The sequence below is a fragment of the Hetaerina americana genome, unplaced genomic scaffold (assembly GCF_022747635.1).
Source record: "Hetaerina americana unplaced genomic scaffold, ioHetAmer1.1.p SCAF_59, whole genome shotgun sequence".
NCBI lineage: Eukaryota > Metazoa > Arthropoda > Insecta > Odonata > Calopterygidae > Hetaerina > Hetaerina americana.
In genome coordinates, this window is record NW_027287194.1 from 486,075 (window position 1) to 512,798 (window position 26,724).

The 26,724-nt window shown below is 39.3% G+C and overlaps 1 protein-coding gene across 1 annotated transcript in view; it reads right to left on the minus strand.

The window, feature by feature from the left end:
* Nucleotides 1–26,724, minus strand: part of LOC139694896 (maestro heat-like repeat-containing protein family member 1) — a 70,875-nt gene that overhangs the window by 11,332 nt on the left and 32,819 nt on the right. Inside the window, exons 9-13 of the mRNA XM_071593397.1 lie at nt 20,123–20,278; nt 17,613–17,964; nt 16,672–16,887; nt 13,871–14,202; nt 7,201–7,415 (exon numbers count right to left, since the gene is read on the minus strand). Of these exons, the coding sequence (XP_071449498.1) occupies nt 7,201–7,415; nt 13,871–14,202; nt 16,672–16,887; nt 17,613–17,964; nt 20,123–20,278 (1,271 nt within the window). The remainder of the gene's footprint in view (nt 1–7,200; nt 7,416–13,870; nt 14,203–16,671; nt 16,888–17,612; nt 17,965–20,122; nt 20,279–26,724) is intronic.

Sequence of the window (26,724 nt, forward strand, 5' to 3'; positions counted from 1 at the left end):
GATGGCAAAAACTAGAGCAGGTAGAACAGTTTACATATCTTGAAAGTGTTTTGGACCAACATGGTCAAAGTAGTAGGGACGTAAGGAGAAGAATTGCGCTAGGCAAACAGGATTTCACAGGGAGGTGGGAGTTGATGACAGATATGTTGAAAGGATGTTGAGAAAAGACTCACAAAAACTTTGACATGGAGCATAGTTATGTATGGCTTTGACACAAAGTCACAGAAGCAGGATGATAGAAGTAAATTGGAGGCTTTTGAAATGTGTTAATGGGGAAGGATGGAGAAGGTGAAATGGACCAAAAGGAGAACAGATGAGGAAGTAGTAGATATGGTGGGTGAGAGAGGGGTTTGTTGGGAGAAATCCTATGGAGGCAGGAAAAATGGATGAATGGGGCCTTGACTGGCAGTGGGATGTTGAAGACTGTAATAGAGGGGAGAATGTTAGATGAACGAGGAAAAGGCAGGAACAGGATAGGGATGTTGGATGAGATGGAGCGAGGAAGAGGGACTTGATATGGAGTATTTTGCTGCATTGTGTTTTGTTAGGAGTCACAAAATATTTATTTGGAAGTTGTGTCCATCCAAAACCTACCTTAAACGGTAGATAAGCTAACAATGTTTTTTGAAATATTTAAATACAGGGGTCCAAAGGGCATGGTTAATCCTTGAATAGTGCATTACCTGCTCGACAACAGAGAATCACAAGGCTGCATAACTACGAGGATACAAGCAGACTCGTTCGTGGCCCGATTTGAAAACCTAAGTATACGTATTCGACCCCAAAAATTGAAAAGTGGCAATTGAGGACCTCAAGAGAGACTGAAATAACTGAGCCTAAAATAACTGGAAAGATGCTGAACGACATAGTTGACGTTTGCCTCAATTTCCTTAGCCTCATCATGTTTGGGCATGTAATCTACGACATAAAGGTACTGATATAATTTCAAACCACAAACGTTTTTGAAGGTTGACAACTTACGTACGTAGCTGAAATACTAACAAAAATAAGTTTGATCGATTTGGAAAATAAATTCTTCTATGTGCAAAAATGCATGAAGAGGAACAATGGCCTGCAATGACATTTAAATTTATCAAACTTATTGTTTATAACATTACAGAAAATACATTCATTCTTTTATGTTTCAGTGTGCAATCTCACCCAGCCCTTTCATGAATTAATACAATTTATTTTATTTATTTATTTATTCAGTATAAGTCCTAAAACAGCACATTTTGGCCTTTACATCGAACTATTAACAACGATAACAATGGTCACAATTACAAACACCCAAGCCCTAGATGGAGCGAAACTCACCCAGGCGGGAATCGAACCCGCGACCCATAACACAAACACAAACTGGCTAATTCCATTTTCAATGAGTAGGTGAAAATTTTCCGAGAGCAAGAAGTGATTGCATAGACCAAATTGGTGTTTGGACTGAAAGGGTAGATAAGGAAAATCAGAAAAGTGTACATACCTTGCATATGAGTATTTACATGATGTAAATCAATTCAAGAAGAATTAAGAAAAAAGCATGGAATTGAAATCAGCAATCACACTTCTCCGTTTTTACCTATTTTACCTCCCCCCCTTTCCTTCTTTCATTTAAAACAGACCCAAACTCTGCAGTCTTGACACATATTCCTGCCCAAGAAACCTTTCAGGAATTCTAGGATTCTTTACTTCACACATTCTTTACTTATGATGAGGTTCAGTTACACAAAGAGGAACAAATAAGTGATACATTTTTCAATAAATGTCAATCATGGAGATGCTTTAGCCACACAAATGCTTGACTTCCTGTTCAATACTGTCAGCCCACTCCTTACTCTTTTCCAGCCAATAAATTTCAAGCTTTGGCTTAATATAGTACTCAACTACATACACGAGGCATCTTTCATTTATAATTTCACACACTTCTTTACAAACTTTACTTCTTCACCTTCAGTAACAATTCTTCAGAGATGTCTTTATAATTTAAAATGTTTATAATAATAGATTTTTGAACATCCTTCCTTCATCTCTTGCAACACATCATTAACTTGAACCTCAAAATAAACCTGTTTTGGCCATTAGGGATTCATTGATTTAGTTTTCTGCAGTAAGATATTTTTTTTAATATAAAAATCAATTCAACCTAAGTAATCTCTATACCAAATCTAAGAAATTGAAAAAATCAGCACAAAATTTACAGTAAGACTGAATGCTTTAAGCCCAGGCTCCTCTAAACAACCATAACCTATGGCCCTTGAAAAAGTTTTACATCAGGTCGTAAACACAGGCTCTTGAATTTCTCATGCATTTAATCAAATTGACCAGCCTCAATGCTTTCAAGATAAGATAGACTGAGTAGTTTCCAAGGGTGAGAGGCATTCACTGCTTATCATCACCCTACAGATGGGTCATAAAAATTTACTTCACTTAGTTTATATTTTAAAAGAGATTTTTTTCATTTGCTTTAAAAATACATATTATTTTTAAAATGCTGGTGGTCTTTAATTTTAGTCTATCAGCCTAAGCAAATTTTTATTACTGCAAATCTGCTTTCATGAAAAAAATAAATCTACAATTTAAATAGGAATTAGTACTTTGGAGTAAATTGAGGGCATTTTGAACGAAAATATCTACAGTAATTTCAAACCTTCATAAACATGCTTTATAACTTGACCACCAAAAAATTACAACCAGAAAAATAAAATTAAATCAGGGAGCGCCATTCTGAAATCTGGTCCAGAGTAGATAGTGTCCACTGCAATTCTAAGAGAATGACAACCAACAGGTCATCAGTTCAGAACAAAGTGTATTTAGCGACAATTGAACTGCAGGGTCCAATAGCAACATAATTAGAATTACTATTAATACCCTTCATTAACCAGGCTAGTTTTGGGACCATATCTTTGCCTCTATTGGCCACAGAAGAATTGTTTAGCGAACAAGTAAAGTAAACTTTAAAGTAACATACACAAGATCCAGAATACTTAATAAGATCACTTCTTTTCACAGGTACATTCTGAAATGGTTACATACAGCCCAAAGAGAGGAAATCACATTCAAACTGGAGGTTCTTATATCCTATTTTTCCTCTATGTAAACGATAGTTTAACAGGCAGCCATTTGCTGATTACTCTGCTATGACTGACCGCCAACTGTTGGTCAACTGTCAACATGCAAATTCAAAGTCTGTGCAAAAAAGATGAGACTGGTCTTTCTACGAACGAACAATCAGTTAGGTCTTGCCATCTTGCAGTGTCTGTGAGAAATAGAACACCACTTTGCTTGTGGCCCAATCTTGACTTGTCTCAACACAACAGTGATTCTGGTCTGTGCTTGCACATGCTTGCTGTACAGGGTGCAGTGGTTATCTACCGACTACTTTCAATTTGAATTTCCCACCATATCATAGTTCCACTGGTGGTTGCCATTGGCTTTCTAGAAAGATATAGCCATCTAGTAAATAGTCATAACCTCAAAATGGCCGAGATGTTACATACAAGTGCGGAGTACAATCGAAGAGCCACTACTATCGAAAGTGTTGTCCTGATGGGCATTTGCCCAGTGAAATAGTTTGATTCTTCAGCTACCCCAGATCAACTGCTTACAATATTCCGGCTAAGCATATAGCTTCAGAGAAGTCTGGGGAGGGTTTCGCTAACCTGGTGAGGAAACCTCATTCGAGGAAATGCTCCGGCATTGATTTCAGAGGATTTTGCAGTTTTTTTGCGGATTTAGAAGATTGTTGTGAAACTGTGGATGGTAACTGTGGCCTCTGGGAGACCGCATGTCTATCAACGGGATGGTGCACCAGCTCATACGAGTCATTTAGTCCAAAACTGGCTCTCAGATAACATTAATGAAATGTTCCGGTCAAAGGATCTCTGGCCCCTCGAATAGCCTGGACTTGAACCCCCTTGACTATTCTACATCTACATCAATACCCTGCGAGCCACCAAAAAGGTGTGTGGCAGGGGGTGCAGCACCAGGAGGATAGGGTAAGGGATGAGGGGATTAGGGTTTTTCAAATGGAAGGGGAAAGGTGGGGGGAACCTGTAAAAAAATATATAAATATACCAGTATAACCATGCGCAGTTGCTACCTTGTAGGTTAATACTTATATGTCGAGCTGACTAGTGGGGGATTTTGATATCAAGCATTCTGGTCTCTTATTGTTCTTGGAAAAAATGACCATTTAAACCCGTCAGTCTTGCAGTCTATGTCTCTAATTTTATATTCGTGATCTCTCCGCCTGTAATATGTTGGGATTTGTATTATGTTCTTGATGTCATTGGAAAATGACCCATCTTTAAATGTTTTTAATAAGTTTAATCTATATTGTAAACGGCACTGTGTAAGGGAATCCCAGCCTAAATTTTCTAGCAAAGTAGTTACGCTACTGTGTTGGTCATTACAATGCTTGACAAATCCAGCCCCTCCTCCGCTGAACTTGATCTAATTCTGAAATCAGATTTATCTCTTAAGGATCCCATATACTGGCAGCATACTCTAGGTGGGGCCTGACTAGGGCAAGAAAACATTGTTCCTTCACTTTTTTGTCCCATTTACCCAGCACTCTTTTTACAAATCCCAATTTTTTATTAGCACGACTGCATATTTCTCATATGTGCTTTCCCCAGGACAGATCATGAGTAATTGTTACACCCAAGTCTTTAAAGGAATCTACCCTCGCGATTTCTGTTTGTTTCACTTTTTAACTAAATGGGAGGGAATTACTCCTTCCCCAAAAATGTATTACTATGCATTATTTCAAATTTAATTCCAATTGCTATGCATCGCACCAGGTCTTAATTGCATTTAGGTCGTTAGCTAATGTGAATCTTTCTTCACGACTTTGAATGTCCCCATTAATCACCGCATCGTCGGCAAAAAGGCAGAGCCTGCTATTAACCGCGGTTCTGAGGTCACTCATGTCAATAAACAAGAGGAGGCCTGTGACACTTCCCTGTGGTACACCCGACGTGACCTTAACAGTATTGGATGATACACTGTCCATGACAACGGTTTGAACGAGATTTTTTAAAATTGTCTTATCCAGCATATAACACTCCTGTGTATTCCATAACTTTCCAACTTAGCGAGTAACTTGCAATGAGGGACTTTATCAAAAGCTTTTTTATAATCTAGGAATATCGCATCAACTGGAATATTACTTTCACCAGAGTGCATAATATCATGAACAAAGAGTGCGAGTTGAGTTTCGCAGGATCTACCTTTACGGAACCCATGTTGGTTATTAATCAATAAATCTTGGCTATCGAGGTAACTCATTATGGGACTAACAATGATGTGCTCAAGAATCTTACAGGAGATGAAGGTGAGCGATATTGGCCTATTATTACTGGGGTCCTCCCGGTCTCCATTTTTAAATATGGGTGTCACAGAAGCTGTCTTCCAGCCGCTTGGCACGCTTTCTTCTGCTAATGATTTCTTAAATATTTTATCAAGATAAGGGGCAATTTCAGACTACAGTTCTTTATACACGCGAGCCGGTATCTCAGCAGGCCCCGGAGATTTGTTGGGGTCGATGTTTTTAAGGAGTAACTCTATTCCGCGTGTGGAGAAGTCGATTGCTTGCATTGGTTGTAGAAATGTTTTCGGAAGGTTCTCTGGTGGTATTCTAGGAGCATTTGTTTGAAACACTTTGAAAGAATGAGTTTAATATGTTGGCTGTAACTAAACTACTTGTTACTTTTTCCCCCTTTTTGTTATGAAATGAGTTTACGGTGGACTTCTTACTCTGCACTTCTCTGGCGTAGGACCAAAACATCTTTGGGTTATCGTTTAAATGTTCACCTAATTTTTTCCTTTTGAATTCCGCTAGGACCTTCTGGAAGGCCTTCTTGGTGGTGGACCTAGATGATTTGTAATCCTGTACGGTTTCGCTGATTTTATTCCATTATGTATGTTTGGAGCATAGTCAAAAGAGTTACCAATAACACTAGGCACCCTAATGTCGCATCACTACGCACCGCTATCGTAGTAGTATTTGCGAACATGGACAGCGATGCTGTTTTAAGGAGTGTGTGCGATCGATTCAGGATAACAAGATTGGAGGCACTCATTACACAGCTGAAAGGGAGGTAATTACATTGAGTAAAGTTACTACTCTGGAAGGATACCACTACTTGTACGTAAAAGTAGTTTAATTTTTATTTTATAATTTTTTTAACACATTTGCTTTTGAACAAAAGTTTCATTTGTCTGGGTTTAACTGCCGTACCCTGTACTACTTCTTTTGCTAGCGACAATGAAGGTGCTAGAGAAGCAGTTAGTCTGCATTGACTTTTGTTTCAACCTGGGGAAAGTGCAAGTGAAACTTATCCAGTGTTTCAAGAGGCATTTGGCAATGAATCCACAAGCCGTGCACTGGGTTTTCGTAGGTACAACCGCTTCCATTGTGGACAAACCTCGACTGAGAAGTGGACGGCCACCGACGTCAACAATGCCCACATCAACAGTGTGAACAATTTAGTAAATGCAAACAGTAAGTTAACTGGCAGGGAGATCGCAAATGAAGTTGACATTAGTGTTGGATCGTACTTCACCATTCTGACAAAAATTCTGAGTGGAAGAGACCACAAATGTGGAAAAACAAGTCTTGGTGCTTCCATTACGACAATGCACCAGCGCACACATCATTGATTGCTACTGAGTTTTCAGCCAAAAAAAGTGCACCTGTGATCCACCAGCCATACTACTCTTCGGATTTTGCTCCAACGTGCTTTTTCCTATTTCCTAAGTTGAAACCCATCTTGAAAAGATACAAATTTGAAACTATTATAACATTCAACAAAATTGTACTGCTGACTAAAAAGCTACCCTGAAAGAAGCATTCCAGGTGGTATGCAAAAGCTGGAAAAAACGTTGGGAGTATTGTATTGGCAGCCAAGGGCTGTATTTTGAAGGCGATAAGCATGATTAAAGGGTAACTAATTAAATCAAGTATTTATTCCAGCAGTCTAACCTTTTTTAAATGACCATTGCATGTGTTGTTTGAGTACTTAATAGATTTGCATAGATTTTTTCTTTGCTTTTTTGTACTGTTATAATTTTTCCATGGCTTCAGGGCAGAAAATAATTACCTAATTCTTCCATGAATTCCGTGATCTGTGGCCAGTCTATAATAATTTCTAAGAAATTTATTTAAAGTAATAACTAAAATAGTTTAAAAAATTAGGTTACCTTCGAGCCTCTTCATTAGCCTGCAGCGAAGCTTTCCCAAAAGGAAACCTCTGGATGAAGTGCTTAGCTGCCATGATGCCCCCACCAAAGCCTCCACTTCCATGAACACTAACCAGGCTCATTCCATGTCCAAAGTCTTTGGCCTTTGCCGAGAGGGCCTTTAAGACCAGCTTGGGATGACGCTTGGCCACTCTCCCCAACGCTGCGGCACATGCCTGTGAATTATTCAAGACTTTGGAGAATGGCACTCAGATCGACTACGTATCATAGAGGATGGCAAGCTGAATGCAGAGTTCCCTACTGAAAATAAATCATTTCTCATTTAACCAGGATTTAATTCTCACTAATCAAACTCTATACACATCATTTATTGGTAGCATCTGGAGTGATATGATTTGAGTATTTGCATGCGGGCATCATGCATCCTCATACTCACCTCAACAAACAACAAATCCTACTGCCCCTTGAGCAACTCCCTGCTAGCCCTTCCATCTGGCATCCCTTTTGTATTTATATCCATATATTGTCAAACCCTGTGTTTGCATTGCTAAATTATGAAATTATCTCCTCTCACAATTTACAACATTTTTATGTCATCCCATACAATTTCCTATTTTTCCAAAGTACAAGGGTAATCAGAAAAGTTTTCGGAATGGTATTACACCAAGGAAACTTTTGAGCTTGGGGAACAGATGGAAATCTGATGGAACCAAATCATATGAATAAGGTGGGTGTGAAAATAATTCGTATCTTAGTTGATGTATTTTTGCCATGGCAATGACACGTGTGTGGGCGTGCATTGTCTTGATGAAAGATGACTTTCTTCCTTGCCAAACCTGGCCTTTTTTTGTGTATATTTTGCTGCAGATGGTCCAGGAGGTTAGTGTAGTATTGTCCAGTGATTTTTGACCAGTGGGAAGATCAGCAGAATCCCTTCGGCATCTCAGAAAACAGAAGCCATCACCTTTCCAGCTCACTGTTTTGCCTTTGCTTTCTTTGGTGGGGGTGACTCAACATGTTTCCGCCACTTAGACTGCTGTTTAGTCTCTGGGGTATAGTAGTGGACACAGAAGGAAGCAGAAAATCTTGTTGGTCGCTCCTAAAATGGGTCAAACTTGTTCAGAAATTTCCATTCTGATGCATTAGTGATTCTATGTAAGAGTAGCAGCCCATCTGGCTGATAATTTTCTTATATCCAGTTCCAAAGTTAAAATGTGATATGCCCATTCAGATGACATCCCTACCGCTTCAGCGATTTCTTCCACTTTCAGTTGACAATCCTCCATGACCATTTAATGCACTTTTGCAATAATTTCTGGGGTAGTGGCCAGACATTTTGGCCAACCACTATGCAGATCATCATCTCAACTGTACCAACCAACCTTTAACTTGTTTGTCCATTTGGCAATAGTTAAATATGAATAAGCGGTGTCTCTCAGAGTATTCACAAAGTCAGCATGGATTTCTTTGCCTTTAATACCTTTCTTTACAAAGTATTGCCAATTCCCATCTCTTAAGAGGATTCGCATGTTTTGTTTAAGGCTAATTTCTTGGACGTGATTCCGAGGAACAGAATGTTTTAAACAGGCATAAATTTCATCGGCTGGAGTCGATTTTGGAATGACAGGCAGAGTTTGATGGAAGTCTCCACACAGGAGTACCAGAGCTCCTCCCATTAATGCAGTTTCCTCTAAGATCTTGAAGTGTTGCGTTAAAGGCCTCAGGAGATTTTTTATGAGCCATCGTACACTCATCCCATACTATCAATTTACATTCTATAAGAACTTGTGCCTGACCGCTTGTTTTATTTATATGACATGTGGGATTTTCTTGTCGGGAAATATTAAGTGGCAACTTAAGGGCAGAGTGGGCTGTTCTTCCTCCTTCCATTAATTTCTCTGCAATACCTGAAGATGCAACGGCTAGAGCAATTTCTCCATGAACCCTGATTTCAGCGAGAACTAAATTAATTAAAAATGTTTTTCCCGTGCCACCAGCAGCATCAAGAAAAATGATACCTCCTTCTTGTTTATCTACTTGATCCATTATTTTTTCGTACACGAATTTCTGATCTTCATTAAGAAGTGGCTTTTTATCCGCGATGTATGCTTCTAAGTCTAAGACATTGTAGCTAGTTTCACGTATATAATCTGGATAAAATACACCCTGTTGATCTTGTACAGGTGCAAAAAGACCGAGTTCCACTAAAGTCTTGTTAACCATGGTGATACACTTTTCCTCCAAAATAATCAAAGTTTTATTAAAAATGTCGGAGTTAAACGTAATATCCAATGTAGGATTTTCACTTCGAACTTTAGCCAGTATATCCTCACTCATTGATTCTTTATATTTTTCCCATAATGTTTTTGGGTTAGATGGATTACAGGAGGTTATTATGATGGCAAACAAAATTCGGATTTGTCCTGGAAGAGAAATCAAACTGGCCTCTCGCAATGAGTCATCCCAGTGTTGATCTCCTTCTAGCAACCCTAAATTCTGGCAAGCTTCTCTGAATGTCTCACATATTTCTCCGATTACCATTCTTAATTCTGCAAATGAGCGAGGTCCTCTAATGGTATGTAGAAGCATTCTTAAAAAATAACATTCGGCGTTATTAGGATGGACTGTGTAGACTCGGCCCAATGCGTCATATAATGCGTCATACATGAATAAATATTATTCTCAGGATCAAAGTTGCCCATTTTTCTTCTACAAAAGACTTTCCACTCACATCAGTGAACGACATTGAGGCCCGGATGCTGATAGGCCATACAGATGTAAATGAATGCCAATTCAAGGGTTTTTAATTCTATAGGGTTATCGGATGTCGTTCACTGATGGGAGTGGCCTAAAATTGTTACTTCCACCCCTTCCCTCTCCCTTTCCTCTCCCCAACCATTCCTTTCACCCCTCCTTTGTCTCCCGTTCTCCCCTTCCCCTGGCCCCCTTCCCTTTCTCTTGCACCCCTCACCTCAACAATTCCAGCAGGCATTACTTCTACATCTTCAGAGGAAGACGGATTGTTTCCGTCGAAATATCAAGAAAATACGTGTGAGTGTTCTCTTTTTTTGTGTTTCTATATTATTTTATACATATATATATATATATATATATATATATATATATGTATATGTATATGCATATATATATATATGTATAAATATATATATATATATATATATATATATATATATATATATATATATATATATATATATATATGCAAGGGAAAACCAGCAGCAGCAGGACAGAAGACGCAGGAGAAGAAGACGAAATTAGTTAGAATAGGAACGTGGAATGTTAGGACAATGATTAGGACAGGGAAATTGGAGAATGTTAAGCGAGAGATGGAAAGGGGAAATATAGATATTTTAGGTCTATGCGAGGTGAGATGGAAAGATAGCGGGGATTACTGGAGTGATAAGTATAGAATAATATACAGCGGCGGGGACGAGAGCCAACGAGGGGTTGCCATTGTATTAAATGAAGAGGTAGGGAGAAGCGTAGTCAACATAGAGCAGGTAACGGATAGAATACTACTAGTGGAGATAAAAGCAGAACCGACGAACTTAGTTATTATTCAGGTATACATGCCACCGAGCAACCATAAGGAAGGAGAGGTCGATAGGATATACGATCAGTTAGAGGACATGATCGCGTGTGTTCCTGCAGGGAAACATTTGATAGTGATGGGGGATTGGAATGCGACGGTAGGCGAAGGAAGAGGTGGTGATGAGGTGGGGGACTACGGTTTAGGCACGAGGAATGACCGCGGGGAGAAAGCAGTTGAGTTCTGCAGGAGACAGGGGTTAGTCATCACCAACACTTGGTTTAGACACCACAAAAGACGCAGGTATACATGGAAAATGCCAGGTGACTCAGGAAGATATCAGCTAGAATATATCCTGGTTAGACACAGGTTTAGGAACAGTGTGATAAATTCCCACAGCTTCCCGGGAGCGGATGCGGACTCAGACCACAATTTAGTTGTTATGAAATGTAGCGTACGTTTCAAAAAGATAAGGCAGGGGCGGCAAGTTAGAAAATGGAATGTAGAAGCGTTAAATGGGTTGGAAAGGAAGGAATACAAACAGGCGGTAGAGAAAATCATGGAGGATGGTAAAGGGCTTAGTACTATCGAAGAAAAATGGGAAATGATCAAGAAGGGGTTGTCTAAAGCCGCAAAAGACACTATTGGAACCGTTAACGCTAAAAGGACTAGGAAACCATGGATCACGGATGAGATGATTACAAAGATGGATGAGCGGAGAAAATGGAAGAATATGAATACAGAATTAGGCAAAATGAAGTACAAAGAATTGAACAATAAATTGAGGCGGGCAACAAATAAAGCAAAAGAAGGCTGGTGGAATACGCAGTGCGAGGATATGGAAAGTCTGCAGAGGAAGGGTGAAATCGGTGCGCTGTACAGTAAAGTTAAATCGTTATCGGGAAGTAAGAAAGGAAGAGCTATGCTAACAGTTAGAGATAAGGCGGGTAAGGTAATAGTTGACGCAGGAAAGAGCCAAGAGAGATGGAAGGAGTACATTGAAGAACTGTATGGTAAAGAACTCAGACCAACAAAGTTAGGCATTGAAAAAGAAAATGACGTAGAGGAGGACAGCTTAGGTCCAGGCATACTAGACCATGAGATAGAAAGGGCATTAAGGGAGATGAAACTAAATAAGGCCGTGGGGGTAGATTACATTCCCGTGGAACTTTTAAAATGCTTAGGAAAATGTGGGAGGAAGAGGCTATATGGGCTGATCCGTAGTATTTATGAGGAGGGAATCTGGCCGGAAGACTTTGTGAGATCAGTTTTAGTTCCTATTCCGAAAAAGGTAAAGGCCACGTCATGTGAGGACTATAGGACAATTAGTTTGATATCCCACGCAGCTAAAGTTGTTCTCAGGATCATAAACAAAAGGATAGAGAGTAGGGCAAATGATTACTTAGGGGATGATCAGTTTGGGTTTAGGAAGGGGAGAGGTACGCGTGATGCCATTGCAGTAATGAGATTATTAATCGAGAGGAATATAGAGCACAACCAGGAGGTATTTGCCTGTTTCGTAGATTTCGAAAAAGCATTTGATAGGGTGAATTGGGAAAAACTAATGAGTATATTGCAGAAAATAGGAATAGATTGGAGGGAAAGGAGGTTAATCCGCAACCTGTACATGTCTCAGACTGCTCAGGTGCGGGTGGGAAACGGGGAGTCAGGATGGGCAGTGTTAGGAAGGGGTGTAAGGCAGGGTTGCCCATTATCACCGTTGCTGTTCAACCTGTATGCAGAGGAAATAATTAAAGAGGCATGGGAAGAACTCAAGGTAGGAATGAAAGTGGGCGGGGAATTCGTAAAATCAGTTAGGTTTGCTGATGACCAAGCCTTAGTTTGTCAGTCAGCCAAGGGGCTGCAAGCATTGCTGAGTGAATTGGAAATTCAGTGCGACAGGTATGGGATGAGAATCAATATTAAGAAAACAAAGGTTATGCGATTTTCTAGAAAGAAAAAGGCCAAGCTTAACATTAAAATAGGAGGGCAAAAACTAGAGCAGGTAGAGCAGTTTACGTATCTCGGCAGTGTTTTGGACCAACACGGTCAAAGTAGTAGGGACGTAAGGAGAAGAATTGCGCTAGGCAAAGAGGCTTTCACAAGGAGGAGGGAGTTAATGACGGGGACTCTGAGTAAGGATGTTAAGAAAAGACTCGTAAAGACTTTGATATGGAGCGTAGCTATGTACGGTGCGGAAACGTGGTCATTGAAGCAGGAGGATAGACGTAGATTGGAGGCTTTTGAAATGTGGGTGTGGAGAAGAATGGAGAAGGTGAAATGGACAGAGAAGAAAACAAATGAGGAAGTACTTGGTATGGTGGGCGAAGAGAGGGGTTTGTTGGGAGCAATCCTGTGGAGGCAGGAAAAGTGGATGAAGGGGGTGTTGACCGGCAGTGGGATGTTGAAGACTGTGATAGAGGGTAGAATGTTGGGCAAAAGAGGAAAGGGAAGGAACAGGATAGGGATTTTGGACGGGATGAAGGGAGGAAGAAAGTACTCGGAGATGAAGAGGGACCTGATATAGAGTAGGATGATGGATTTTGTGTTTTGTTAGGAGTAATAAAATATTTGTTTGGTAGTTGTGTCCATCCAAAAACCTACCTTAACCGGTAGATTACCTTAAAAAAAAAAAAAATATATATATATATATATATATATATATATATATATATATATATATATATATATATATATTATCTCTTCTAAAATTGTGAAATTTATACCTGACGTGTCCTTTATTTGTGTATGTATGAATATGCAACAAATCTCCAGACATATAAATGCATTATTATTATTATTAACCACTAATCTGAATTGTCTATTGACTGAGCGTTAATGATTAGATCTGATGATGTCATGATTTTTAATGGTCTTACGCAAAAGAGCTTCAGCAAATTTTTTCCAGCCAATTTTCCAAGAAGATTTTTAATTTTTTTTGTCACTTGAATTTAACATTGTTTTACTTCATAGGGGTTCCCCCATAGATTCATTTTCTTTATGACATTCATTTTACATCTATCCTTTGGACAACAAGGAGAGAGGTAAGAAAAGTGAAAAAATTTTATGCCCAAACCTATTCTGCAGAGTGTACTTTAAAACACCAGAAAAATGACAAACCTCTGCCTCCGCAGGGGAAGTGACATCATAAGGGGATGAGAGTAGTGTCTCGATGACACGAGAGCCCAAGAATTCTTGATCTGAGCACCAGACACCAACAGCACCAAGCAGACTGAAGACGAGCAACCTCTGCCTAGGGCAGAGGGTGGTTGATCCTGGGGTGGAATGAGGGCTGCTGCTCACGACTGGAAGGGCAGAGTCACTGAGAAGGGATGTGAGTGCTTTTCCTACTGCCTTAATCCATTCGGCATCCCCAACAAGAGCCAAGGATGAGTCCAGAAGGCCAACAATCTGACGAAACCACATCGTCTCATCAAAGTCTTCAGCATCTCCTGTTGAATGCAGACAAAAGAAGCTTCATCAGATAACACCTGACAAGTCCATTGGAAAATAAGAATACTACAATAGAAAGTCACAAATCTTCTTGTTAGCATGTACATTGTACGTAGAATGTATTTTGTATGTAGGAATATGAAAATAAAATTTGCTGCATTTTCTTTGGTTAAAATATCAATCGATTCCTTTAACTCATGTATCACACCTTAATTTTAAGATATTTCCATTTAAATAAATTTTGAGAATAGGAGCATAGCTTCAGAGGTACTCACTCTGATGTAAATGAAACAAATTGTTAATTCATTCTTGCTTTGATTTTTAATCACGATTTGTCCTAATCCATTTCACATTATTTATCCAACTGGTTTTCACTTATTGCTACATGCTTACGAAATAACTTCAAAGAATATAAGCTTCTTTATGGACAGCAAATTTGACAGTATATTCCTAATTAAGGAGCAAAACTTGTTCTACCACATGCTAAAACCATGTGCAAAGATAATCCATGCTTGCATAAGAGTGGATTACACTTATTCAAGGATTCATTGAACAAGGATACTGGGAAATACTGGGAAAACAATTTAAAGATGGAAAATCTTTAGGAGTTTGGCATAATCAACTGTGGATATCTAGGAAAAGATGAAGTCATGGTGAGGAGGAAGGCAATATTTTATTAGATTCTTCCCCTCATGAGCTCTCACCAATATCATAAATGTCCTAACAAATAATTAATTACAAATAATCAAATGTTACATTAAAATCTGAATATGGTAATTCCTCAGCTTAATTCAAGAATTAAGGCTATATTGCGCAACATAAATCAAAATAATGGCTGGAACCTGAGTTTTGTGACCAATATAATTCATGATTCTAACTCACTCTCATTTCCTAAGTTTGTTTTTCTGTCTTGATACAAAATAAAATTCTGAAATGACTCAGATGGCATGTGCATTTAACTTTTACCATATCCTTTCATTATAAATAACATATTTATGCATCTAATTCTTTCACAAAACTTTGTTTTGGTAGTAGTAGTAGTATTAAGGGGAGGCGACTGACAGCTGAGATCATTTGCACCATTGGGGATGGACAGGAAAGGATGAAGGGTGGAGAGACACCCGTCATCAGCATTAGCCTACTCTTTATGAAAGGCGCCAAGGGGTCTGCAGGTTAACGTACCATTCAACGGACATTGTAACCACTCAAAGTGCTCTCCACAAAGCACCTCAAGTGGGGATCGGGATACCACTGAAAAATATTCGTTGTCTCCAAGATTCGAACCCAGGCCCTCTCAGAGTGAAGCCTGTACGTTAACCACCGCACCATCCTGATCCGCTTTTGTTTTGGATGTACAGCCTCTTTATGTCCAACAAAATCTAAAACTTATTCCAATGAGATTATATTAGTGTGATTCCATGCTAAGTATATGAAGTCTGGCCACAATATTGGGCACATTGTGACAAACTGACTTGTTTATGTATTATACCACATGTAGGAATAGAACAGTAGGATGTAAGTACAGAAGATCAAGAGAGGTCAACCTCAAAACTACCAAAGTAAAAGCAGAGTTCAGGGTGAACATAATTCCTACTATATCTTTGGGTTTGATTTATGCACCAAAGGAAAATGAGAGCGGAAAGATGTTATCACTCATACTACCACCGAGAAACCTGATTGAACGGTAATAGAACAATGCGGTGAATGAATAATGAGTATTCAACCTTCAAACCATTTGACCTTATCATTTCCCATGAAGCTGACTACCACTGCAATTGATTGGTCCCAAAACAAATCAACTTTAATACACTTGAGCAAAGGCTATGCAGTGTCAGAATTCCATTTATAAATGAATGACTACCCAAAAAGAAATATTAACGACTCAATTTTTGCATCAGCAATATTTTATGACGGTTAGGAACCAATGGAATAATGGCATAATGCATACATTAAAGCTCTTCAAATTATTGTTTCTTCTCCATAGCCCCTGGGGAGGTAAGAGAGTACGTGGGATGTTCACAGGCTAAAGTTCCTCTCTCTACGGGCCTTTTTAACATTTGGCTGCTTCCCTTTGAAACCATGTAGCTGGTAGAAAATACCAATGATAGACCCAGCAACTGCTTTACATCATATGTTTCGCATCTCTCTTAGATTCAACTGAGAACATTTTTCCAAAGAGGGTGATCATATAATAGTACCTATCATCCATTACACAGTAGGGTATGAGAATAGCTACAGTAAATTTGACGAGAATGATTGATGAAGATGCTCACTAGAAAACTACATACACCCACAGTATTTTTCACAGTTAAAAAAACTGATATTGCAAAAAAATGATGACAACGACATTTGTCAACATGGACATTATACTAGACTGACATAAAATGGGACAAAATATATTGAGGACCTTTATAATTTTCATTGTCAAAAACAGGATCCCTAACAGGTAGACAGGAAACTTATTTTACCTTTGAGATTTTGCATGAGACTTGGAATTTTTTCATTGAACAAGGACACCAAGGTTGGATGCAAGTTCCCAGAATAATGCTGAAGAAAAATCAGGGTGTTGATGCCGAGGGAGTGGGATGCCAATGGATAGAATGGATGAGCCAAGATGGTAAAACAGCGAGCCATCACAGCCAAGGCCTCAGGGAGACTGGGAGTGATCTCATTGCCGCATTCTACTGTAAAATAATAATAATAATAACACAATATATTATTAACTCATTCAACAAAGGCAAAACTTATAGACTGAATGAAATTAATATAATCTATTTACAGCCAAGTTAATTGAAAAAAATGAATCACAGGAACATGGAAAGATTAGCACAAGTCAAGAATTAGCATTGATTTGTTTTTTTTTAAACTGTCTCCAACAGGGAATCAGCTGATAAACCCCCATCCATCAAGCTATAGCTATGCCACCATGCTATCAAACACGCATCAGTGGGATCGGTTAGCTACAGAACTAATTTTCCAATCTGCTGTGGTATCCTAGCTCTATTAGGCACAGCTCTACTGATTACAAAATATACCTTTAAAACTGCATTTTTCCTGTAAATTAACTGATGACATTTCAGTGAACTGCACAAAGTACCTAAATCAATCAAGTGGTATTCAGTTGTATTTACAGATAAATTTTTAACAAAAATATTATCATGTTTACAGAAACAAATGAATTTACGAAAAATACTATAGCTTAATGGCATTTGCCCACAATGTTTCTGTGATTCAAGAGTAGGAGATCAAATATGTCCTTTGTCATTCCAGGGTATTGGGAATGCTGGAAGGACAATGATTGAAAGGGGAAGAAATACCTATGGCAGCTGTTAACACCTGAACAAACCACATCACTGCTACTGGCCTGAAGGGGGAAATGACTAGTGTGGCCAAAATGCTTTAGCATTACCTTTTGGGTCCTTGGCACTCTCCTCACTGCCGTCGCTCGGCTCTGCTTGCTTCGAGGTCTCATCATCCCCGCTCGTGGTCTGTTGCCTCGCGTAGAGGAGTGAGAGGCAGCGTATGATGGCGGGGGTCGTGGGGTGAGGGCACTGGTGGTGGTGGAAGCTGATGTCCTGGGAAGGGGGCGTTGAGGTGGCCACAGATGGGCCATGGGCCCAAGGGGGGTAGATGAGCAGGTTGACGAGGAGGGGCTTCAGGCTGGGCTCGAGTCGAGGGACTGTTGACGCCAAGAGGTGGAGGAAGCGGCTGCACATGTGGCCAAGCTCTGCAGCTGACTGTTCCTCCACCGTGAGTGCACCCTTTGAGGGGGGAGGAGGGGAAAGAGATGCCAAAACTGTACTTTCTACATCCTTAGAGGGAGTAGCAATCCTCCTTGGATAAGCATGACAATAAATTAAACTTTGAGAGGGCAGCCAATTTTTTTCAACACTCCAATTCTCAATGCTTCCCTAATGTACTCAATAAAACTGATATATTTCCAGCTTGAATTATCTCCCAAGTGTTTCCAGTATGATGGGATACCTTTCGTAAATCATCCCTCACAGCTGTGCATATTGCTGGCAACAATGAAATTAGTCCTCTTACAGTTTTGCTTTTCACCTGGCCTTATTTTGAAATATTTTGCAATTCAAAGATTATCGTGGTCCCTGACCAAAAGCATAGGACTTAGATCGTTTTTACGCATGGATAATTTAAAATATATCTGAAAGAATGGTGCAAAATTAACATAGCTGTCCATGCACTCAAAAACCTTAGCTACTAGCACTATCTACAAGATATTCAATGTCATCAGCTATTTAGAACTGGTCCTCCGACTCAGAAACATCTAAAAAATTTCCCCTAGATATATCATACCAATAGGAGATGCAATTTAAAAAGTTTGACCAGTTCAAAGTACATCATTTTATTGAATCAATCTGAGCATCTAAATTCAAACAAGAAATGTAAGCATAGTGAAAATTAGATTTTAAAAAAGGATGTAAAGTTGCAAAATTCAGAAAACAGAGAATTAAAACATAAATACTACTATGTAATAAGGGATTCAATGGACTAAAAATGTAATGTTCCCACTGTTTTTTATCACCAGCATTTCAATCATTATATTTCTTTACTGCAGCCCTCCTTCATTCTCCTCTATTAAGTGTCAATTAATTCCTTCTCAATCACTGATATCTTCTCTGTTTTACGACCTTCTTAATGTGTCTTATGTACTAGTCTCTTGGTCTTCTGTGCGGGATTTCCCCTACAACTTTACCTTCAATTTTGTTTTTAGTTAATACATTGTGCCTCAAGGTTTGTCCAATCTATCTAGTTCCTTAATATTTAATGATTTCCAAGGGTCAATTTCATTCACTTTGACTTGGATTCTGTTCAAGGCAAATGATTTTTATACTCAGAAATTGTAGCAATGTAATGCACATTTGCAGATGACTCTATTTAAGTTACTGCCACAGCATATCCCACACTGTCTTTGGATACATCTAGTTCTTCTGCACCATAGAGCCATTCCCATGCAGTCCTTTTCTCTTCTGCTCTTTTATACATACTTTATCATTTCTCACCTTCTTCTAATAGGTTAATGTTTAGCAATCTCTTTCAGCACCAGGTTTTAAAGGCTTTCTATTCTTTGCTGGTCCAATTTTCCATGTCTCTGATCCATAGAGTGGCATTCTCCATAACAATGTTTTGACAAACTGCTCTCCTTGTTTGCAACCTCAGGCGTTCTTCAAACATATTAGTTATCTCTTCTTCATGAACACCTTCTAAGTTTGAGCTATTCTTTGTTTGAAGTCAGCTGAACTTATTCCATTCCAATATGCGCAGCTGCACAGGTAGATTCATTCAGAAGAATTCATTCCACTTGGTGAGGGTAAAAAATAAACTTTACACTTTCACAATAAAGATTTAATATTTCACGACCATGGTTTCAATGGTGTGCATCATTGAAACCATGGTCGTGAAGTATTAAGTCTTTATTGTGGAAGTGTAAAGTTTCTTTTTAACCCTCATCATTAAGGAATTCCACAAAGTTAAACCTGAAACTGTTATCTTCTAGTTCCACTTGCTCTAGTCCCACTCCTCTAATTGTAATATCTATATTCAGCCTCTTCCAAACACAAGGATTTTAGTTTTCTTCTTGTTGATGCTCATATTTTGGAAAGGTTAACCCTCTTTAACTGTTTCGCGACAGTGGCACTAGTCTGGTGACTGAAGGAAACTTTAATTGTGCCACATCTTTGCTTTCTGGGGAGATTTCCAAACAATGGTAAAACATACAATCATGCACATCCAAAATAGAGTAAACCTGGCACCATGGGTTGGAGTTCTCAATCATACAAGCACGCCCACCCCTTCTGGCCATGGAGTCATCCAATCAGTTCAAAACATGCACACAGAGATATTAGGCTTGATAAGGAATCAACCATTTTTAAAATTTTTATACAAAGCTGAACTCACCCCAGGTGTTGAAACTTGAGGGGTGCATGCAGGTGATGAACCACTATGATTGGAGCAGTGGCTTATAAGGAACTCGATGAAAGGGCGATTTTCAGATGCTGCCAGGAATCCATTGCCTAATAAAGCCACTATAACTCGAATTAAACCCTTTTTCATCTGAAACAGGAAGAAAAAGAGAGAATATCAGAAAGCATTATCATCAGAACAAACAGTTAAGAGTAAGAGCAGAAAAACTTAGTAACACATGAGATATCACAGACTCAAACTCAAACAGCTTCATATTTTAGGCAAAATAACATCCGCAGAAGCAGGAGCTACCTGAGAATTGAGCATACAGAATTTATTTTTAGTATTGGCAATTTTATCATGGAAATGTTGTCAATGTCTCATTTATAATTTTGATTGGTGATATTTTCCAGGACCTATTATGAACTCTTCTTTCATGGTAGTTGCATATCTCCAATGGACTAATACCCCGCAACTAAGTAATCATAGATTCTATATTTTTGTTGCAGAAAAATCATTAAGGCATATTGGGTAAAAATCAATTTTACTTTAGAGGGGTTTCTTAAGTTCAGCTTCAAAAACAAACATATTTCCAGTGCAACAATCCTTCAAAGTACTTGGCATTCAACAATTTTCTTAATTTCAGAAAATAACAGAATGCATAGCAATATTTTTAAAATTTTAATCAACTTTCTCTCTGAAGGATCTCAGGTTTTCCCGGCGTATGGTATTCAAGAAGTTCTCTCGGGTTTCCCACCGGGTCAGGTTGCAGTAGACCGACATTTCGAAGGCTGAGTCTGCCATCGTCTTCAGGGTGAAGTTCAGAGCATGAAAAAGGCCTGGTATTTACACACTCCGCCAAGGCTCAGGTGTGCCCTGATTGGTCGGAAGCGTTAGTGTGCTCCACTATGGCCAATTGGGTGCGTTCCCGTATATTCTTTATTTTCTTTAGCACTGGCTTCCAAGTGTTACTGATTTGGAAGCCGTTGTCTCTGTTGAAAGTATTGGTGTCTATTTGGATTTCAACGGCTTCTTTCACCACGCGATCCCAGTAACTGTTGGCGTGGCATAGCCTCTTTGTACTGGTAAAGTTGATTCTGTGGTCGTTATTGAGGCAATGTTCAGCGAACGCAGATTTTGCTGGGCAGATTAACCTGATGTACCTCTCGTGTTCCTTTAGGCATGTTTCTATGGTGCGGCCAGTCTCCCCAATGTTTGCTTGGCTGCACTCGCAAGGAATCCGGTACACTCCTGAGGTCTTCAATCCCCGTTTGTCTTTAGCCGTGTCCAGGACTATGTGCAGCTTCCTTATCGGTTTGTGGATAGTTTCCACCTAGTATTTCCTTAATATCCTTGAGATTTTATTGGAAATTGTAGAGACAAATGGGATGCAGGCTCTTGCAACAAGTTTTTCTGCCTCTTCTCTCTTACCTCCAGGATTTGTGAAGGCCCTTTTAAGGGCCATGTTGATTTCTCGGGTCCCATACTCATTCTGCTGGAACGTTTTCCTTAGGTGATGTATTTCTGCCTCCAGGTGCTCTTGGTCCGAAACTGAAGTAGCTCGGTGCACGAGAATGGAAATAACTCCTCTCTTTTGTGCGGGATAATGATGACTTCTCCCGTTCAGGTATAGGTCAGTGTGGGTTGGTTTCCAATAGACTTGATGGCCTAAGCTGCCGTCTCTTTTCCTCTGGATCAGAATATCGAGGAAGGGCATGCGTTTATTCGTTTCAGTAGTAGTAGTAGTTTTTAGGGGAGGCGACCGATAGCTGAGGTCATTTGCTCCATAGGGGATGGACAGGAAAGGATGAAGGGTGGAGTGAAACCCAGCGTCGGCATTAGCCTACTCTTTTTAAGAAAGGTGCCAAGGGGTCCACAGTTTAACGTCCCATCCGACGGACGGCGTACTCACTCAAAGTGCCCTCCACAAAGCACTTCAAGTAGGGATTGAGATACCTCTGAAAAATATTCAACACCTCCGGGACTTGTACCCATGCCCTCCAGGTGGGAAGCCAGTATGTTAGCCCCACACCATATTGATCCCCAGGGATGTTGGACGGGATGAAGGGAGGAAGAAAGTACTCGGAGATGAAGAGGGGTCTGATGTAGAGTAGGATGATGGATTTTGTCTTTTGTTAGGAGTCACAAAATGTTCTATTTAGTAGCTGTGCCCATCCAAAAACCTACCTTAACCGGTAGATTACCTATTGTTATTATTAATCTTGATAAAAATTAACTATAAAACATTCACATTATATCATTCATTTATTTTTTACACAGCTCTGAAATTCTCTATGCATGTGCATATATGTACGTTTGTCAGCACATATGCGCTTATGCCAGCTGCTCAAGCAGCTGGCATACGTGAATAACGTATCACAAGATTTAATCACTTTCTAAATTTCTTGTTGAAACTTGGGGATTGGGTCTGAGCAAAATACTTCAATGTTATTGTCCCTGATGAAGTCTTCACATTTGGTGATGTTGGTATTTCGTTCTAATACAACCACTGCGCTGCCTTTATCTGCTTTCTGGATGATCAAATTTTTATCTGTCACTGAATGTTTAATGGATTTTAAGGCCTCGTACTCGGTAGAATACTTTTTCTTTTTTACTTCTAGTTGTGAGAATTTAAGGAGCTCCTGGGAAACAACTTGTTTAACCGCGATATTTTCTTTCTGAAGGGCAACTTCAAGGTCAAACGCCAGGTTTTCAATGTCTTTAACAGAAATAGGAATTTTAGGTACGTACTTAAGGTCTTTTTCTAGCAAAGAAATCTCACTATTAGAAAAGGAATGTCCGGAAAGGTTAACGATACGAGGCCCAAACTTACGGTCACACTTAGAACTTGTTGATTTTGAACTGGACTCCTTATTTTCCTTATTCCTCCTATATTTGAACTGGACTCCTTATATTCTAATTATAGGCAACTAGATCAGTTTCTAGCACATCTAAATTCTATCAATTCTAATGTACAATTCACGTGTGAAAAAGAGGAAAAAGGTTCCCTCAATTTCCTCGACCTATCCATTTCTAAAGACAAAGACGGGTTACAGTATTCCATTTTTAGGAAAGAAATGTATACAGACCAATTAATTAATTCTTCTTCAAGGCATTGCTTCACCCAAAAGCTTTCGGCATTTCATGCAATGATCCACCGTTTAACCGCTATCCCTATGCCAAAATTCAATGTAAATAAGGAACTTAATGTAATTGAAACATTAGCAGTAAACAATGGTTATTCAGAAGATCTAATAAATAAACTTTACCGGAATAAACTTACAAAAATAGCCTTAAGCCACATTTAAAACCCTGAACATTTAAAAGATCCCACTGCCAAACGGCGGAGAATACTACTATCTTGGGACTATTTCTCAATTAGTAATTAAAAGTTTTCCTAAAGAAAAAAAAAATAAATGTGCCTTTTACTGTGGTTCATGCCTGATCTCTCACACTAAAGACAAAGTCCCCAAAAACGAGAGGAGTGGAGTGTATGAGTTAAAGTGCTCAGATTGTAGCACAAAGTATGTTGGGCAAACAGGACGGAAATTTAAAGAAAGGATTAAAGAACACCGAACATGTGTAAAAAATAAGAACATAACATCCCTCTTTGCAAAGCACCTCATCGAAAGTGACCGCAAAAGTGACTTTGTGACAAAAATTTTTCATTTTGAAGAAAAAGGTCAAAGGCTCGATGCTTTGGAGCAATTAGAAATTTTGAAATGTGTCTGTTGAAAAGATGATCTTGCCAACGAAATTTTGTATCCCTCCCACTCCCCACTCCTAGACCTACCACACTTCTAAGTCAAAAATGTAATTCTCTTTTCTTCCCAGCTACATTGTAACCTTTTTACCCCTCCAACCTCCCTCTCTGACCAACCCCCCCTCCTATGATCAGAAGGTATATATAGCCAGTGTGCTTCTATGAGGACCACCTGATGATGACGTTCAACGTCGAAACCTGGGTCGTGTTTTTAAATCAAGTGTGTGGAATTACAAAGTCAATTATTTCATTACATTTCAATATTTCCTGTAGATAATACAGTTGTCTGCCAAAAGTCTTATCTGAGAATTAATATTTACTGGGAGATCATTTATATATATTAAAAACAAGAGCGGGCCAAGTACGCTTCCTTGTGGGACTCCCGATGTTACCCTTGTTTTTTCAGAATACACTTCTAATTTGACCCTTTGTGTTCGACCTTCCATGAAATTTTTGACCCAAGAGATTACTCTTCCATCTGTGTGTAGTGGCAATTGGCCCATCTTAAGCATTAAGCCGTCGTGGTCAACTTTGTCAAAGGCTTTTGACAGGTTGACTATTATAACATCCACTTCTATTCCCGCATCCATAGAGTCGAAAATTTCTTGGCAGAACCCTAATAGCTGAGTTTCGCAAGAGTGCCCTTTTCTAAAACCGTATTGGCGACTATACAACCAATTCTCACTCTCCCACAAGTCCCAGAGATAATCAGCCATTATCTTTTCTAATAGCTTACATACAACTGATGTCAAGCTTACCGGTCTATAATTATCAACTAATGCCTTATCTCCTCCTTTGAAAATTGGCGTAACATATGCCTCCTTCCATGCATTTGGCAGGGCATTATTGTTTAAGGTAACATTGAATAAATGATTTATATAATTTGAAACTACACTACCACCCAATTTAAGCAAGTCAATTGAGATACCATCTGGTCCTTTGGATTTATTCGCCCTCATTTTCAAAATTTTTTTATAAATTTCTGCGCTCGTCGTTATAATACTTTTGGTGTTTAATATTTTTTCGCCTCCTTGTTGACTCAGAGACGTATCTGTAGAATCCTTTTTATTTACCATAACCTTAAATACACTTGAATAGCCATATGATGTCATAGCTCGCTAAAATGTCTCGGTTGTCAAGGCGAATATTCCATAGGGTTTGGACAAATTCTGCAGAATTCTTGATATGGTGCTTGCATGATCCCACAAAAGGCGCCAGGATCCCGGTCAGGTGTTTTGCCAAATTGTACGTTGGTGCCCCTATGGCACTCACAATTGGTCTTAGGGATACTCCTCCTTTGTGGATCTGGGCAGTCCATAGAGTCTCAGCGGGATGGGCGCTTGCAGTACTAGGTTTCTGTTGGCCTCGGAGCACGGCAATGATTTTTTGATTAAAGTGGTTGTCTTCCTAACTAATGCGTCCGTTGGGTCACGGGTGATAATCCGATATGCTGGATCTTGGAGCAATTGTTGGACTTTCCGGTGGTAATCCATAGTGTTCAGCAATACACTTGCATTGCCCTTGTCTGCCTTCAGGACTGTGATGTCGGGATTCTTGCGCAAGGAAAGTAGCCAGTGCTAAAGAAAATAAAGAATGCACGGGAACGCACCCAATTGGCCATAGCGGAGCACACTAATGCTTCCGACCAATCAGGGCACACCTGAGCCTTGGCGGAGTGTATAAATACCAGGCCTTTTTTATGCTCTGAACTTCACCATGAAGATGATGGCAGAGTCAGCCTTCGGAACGTCGGTGTACTGCAACCTGACCTGGTGGGAAACCTGAGAGAACTTCTTGAAAATTTTCTCTCTCTTAATTTTTTTCCATATTCTTTTAACAGAACTCACAGAGCATCATATATAAGAAAAACAGAAAATTTTACTGTGCTCAACACCAATAAATATTTATGGAATAGATAGATTCTCGTTGGTAGTAGAGCATGGTAGTCAAGGTGTTGAGCATTGGACTACCGACCGGAAGGCCCAAATTTGATTCCTGGCCACACCCCAGGATACCCTTAGCTTCACCTGAGCTGTATGATTTTTTGTGAACAAAACCTTCATAGAAAAACCATAGGTAGCTCAGGGAAAGGAATTGGCCCCCTTTACCTGATGTGTGAATTTCAAATGCCATTGGGCTTAGTACTTTGTGAACTCTACTGACACCAACCAAACCAACCTTTGTTGTGGATAACTGTTTATGGTAGATACTTATTAAGAAGTTCGGTCAATATATCAACCAATTGAGATACTCTGGGAACATATTTTAATACCACTGTTTTCTCTGCTCACTTTCCAGGAATAAATTATCACATGATATAAGTGTGCTTCCTCCGCCTGCTGAATTGCACAGTTCACATCAGTCTGATTACACCTTGACTGTCCACAGGATACATGGAGGCTTCAGATGGCTTCTGTCTTAAAAGGCTCCACTGAATCCTATTTACCCTCTCCCTCTTTAATTTCAATGCTTGCTTTTTTACCTTTCAGAATTCAATTCTAGGCCTTCATTATGCTGGTTTTTAAAGCTTTACTCTATCAACGTTCGTTTCATCTTATTTCATCAACATCATTCTTATGTTCAAGAGCATTTGCTACATCTATAGCTGACTCAATTTACCTATCACCAAAGAAATCTCCTTCAAATTAACTCCATAGCCTACAAACACCTTTTTTGCCTCCAGCACCTCATTTTCTTGTCTTTCTGCTCTTTAAATTTCTGCCATTTCCAGCAAACATTTTCAGTTATCTTTCAACTCACTTTTCCTTTTCGGAAAATATAATGCAACGAATCATTCTTAAGGGGGAAAAATATCTTCCACATCCAGTAGACA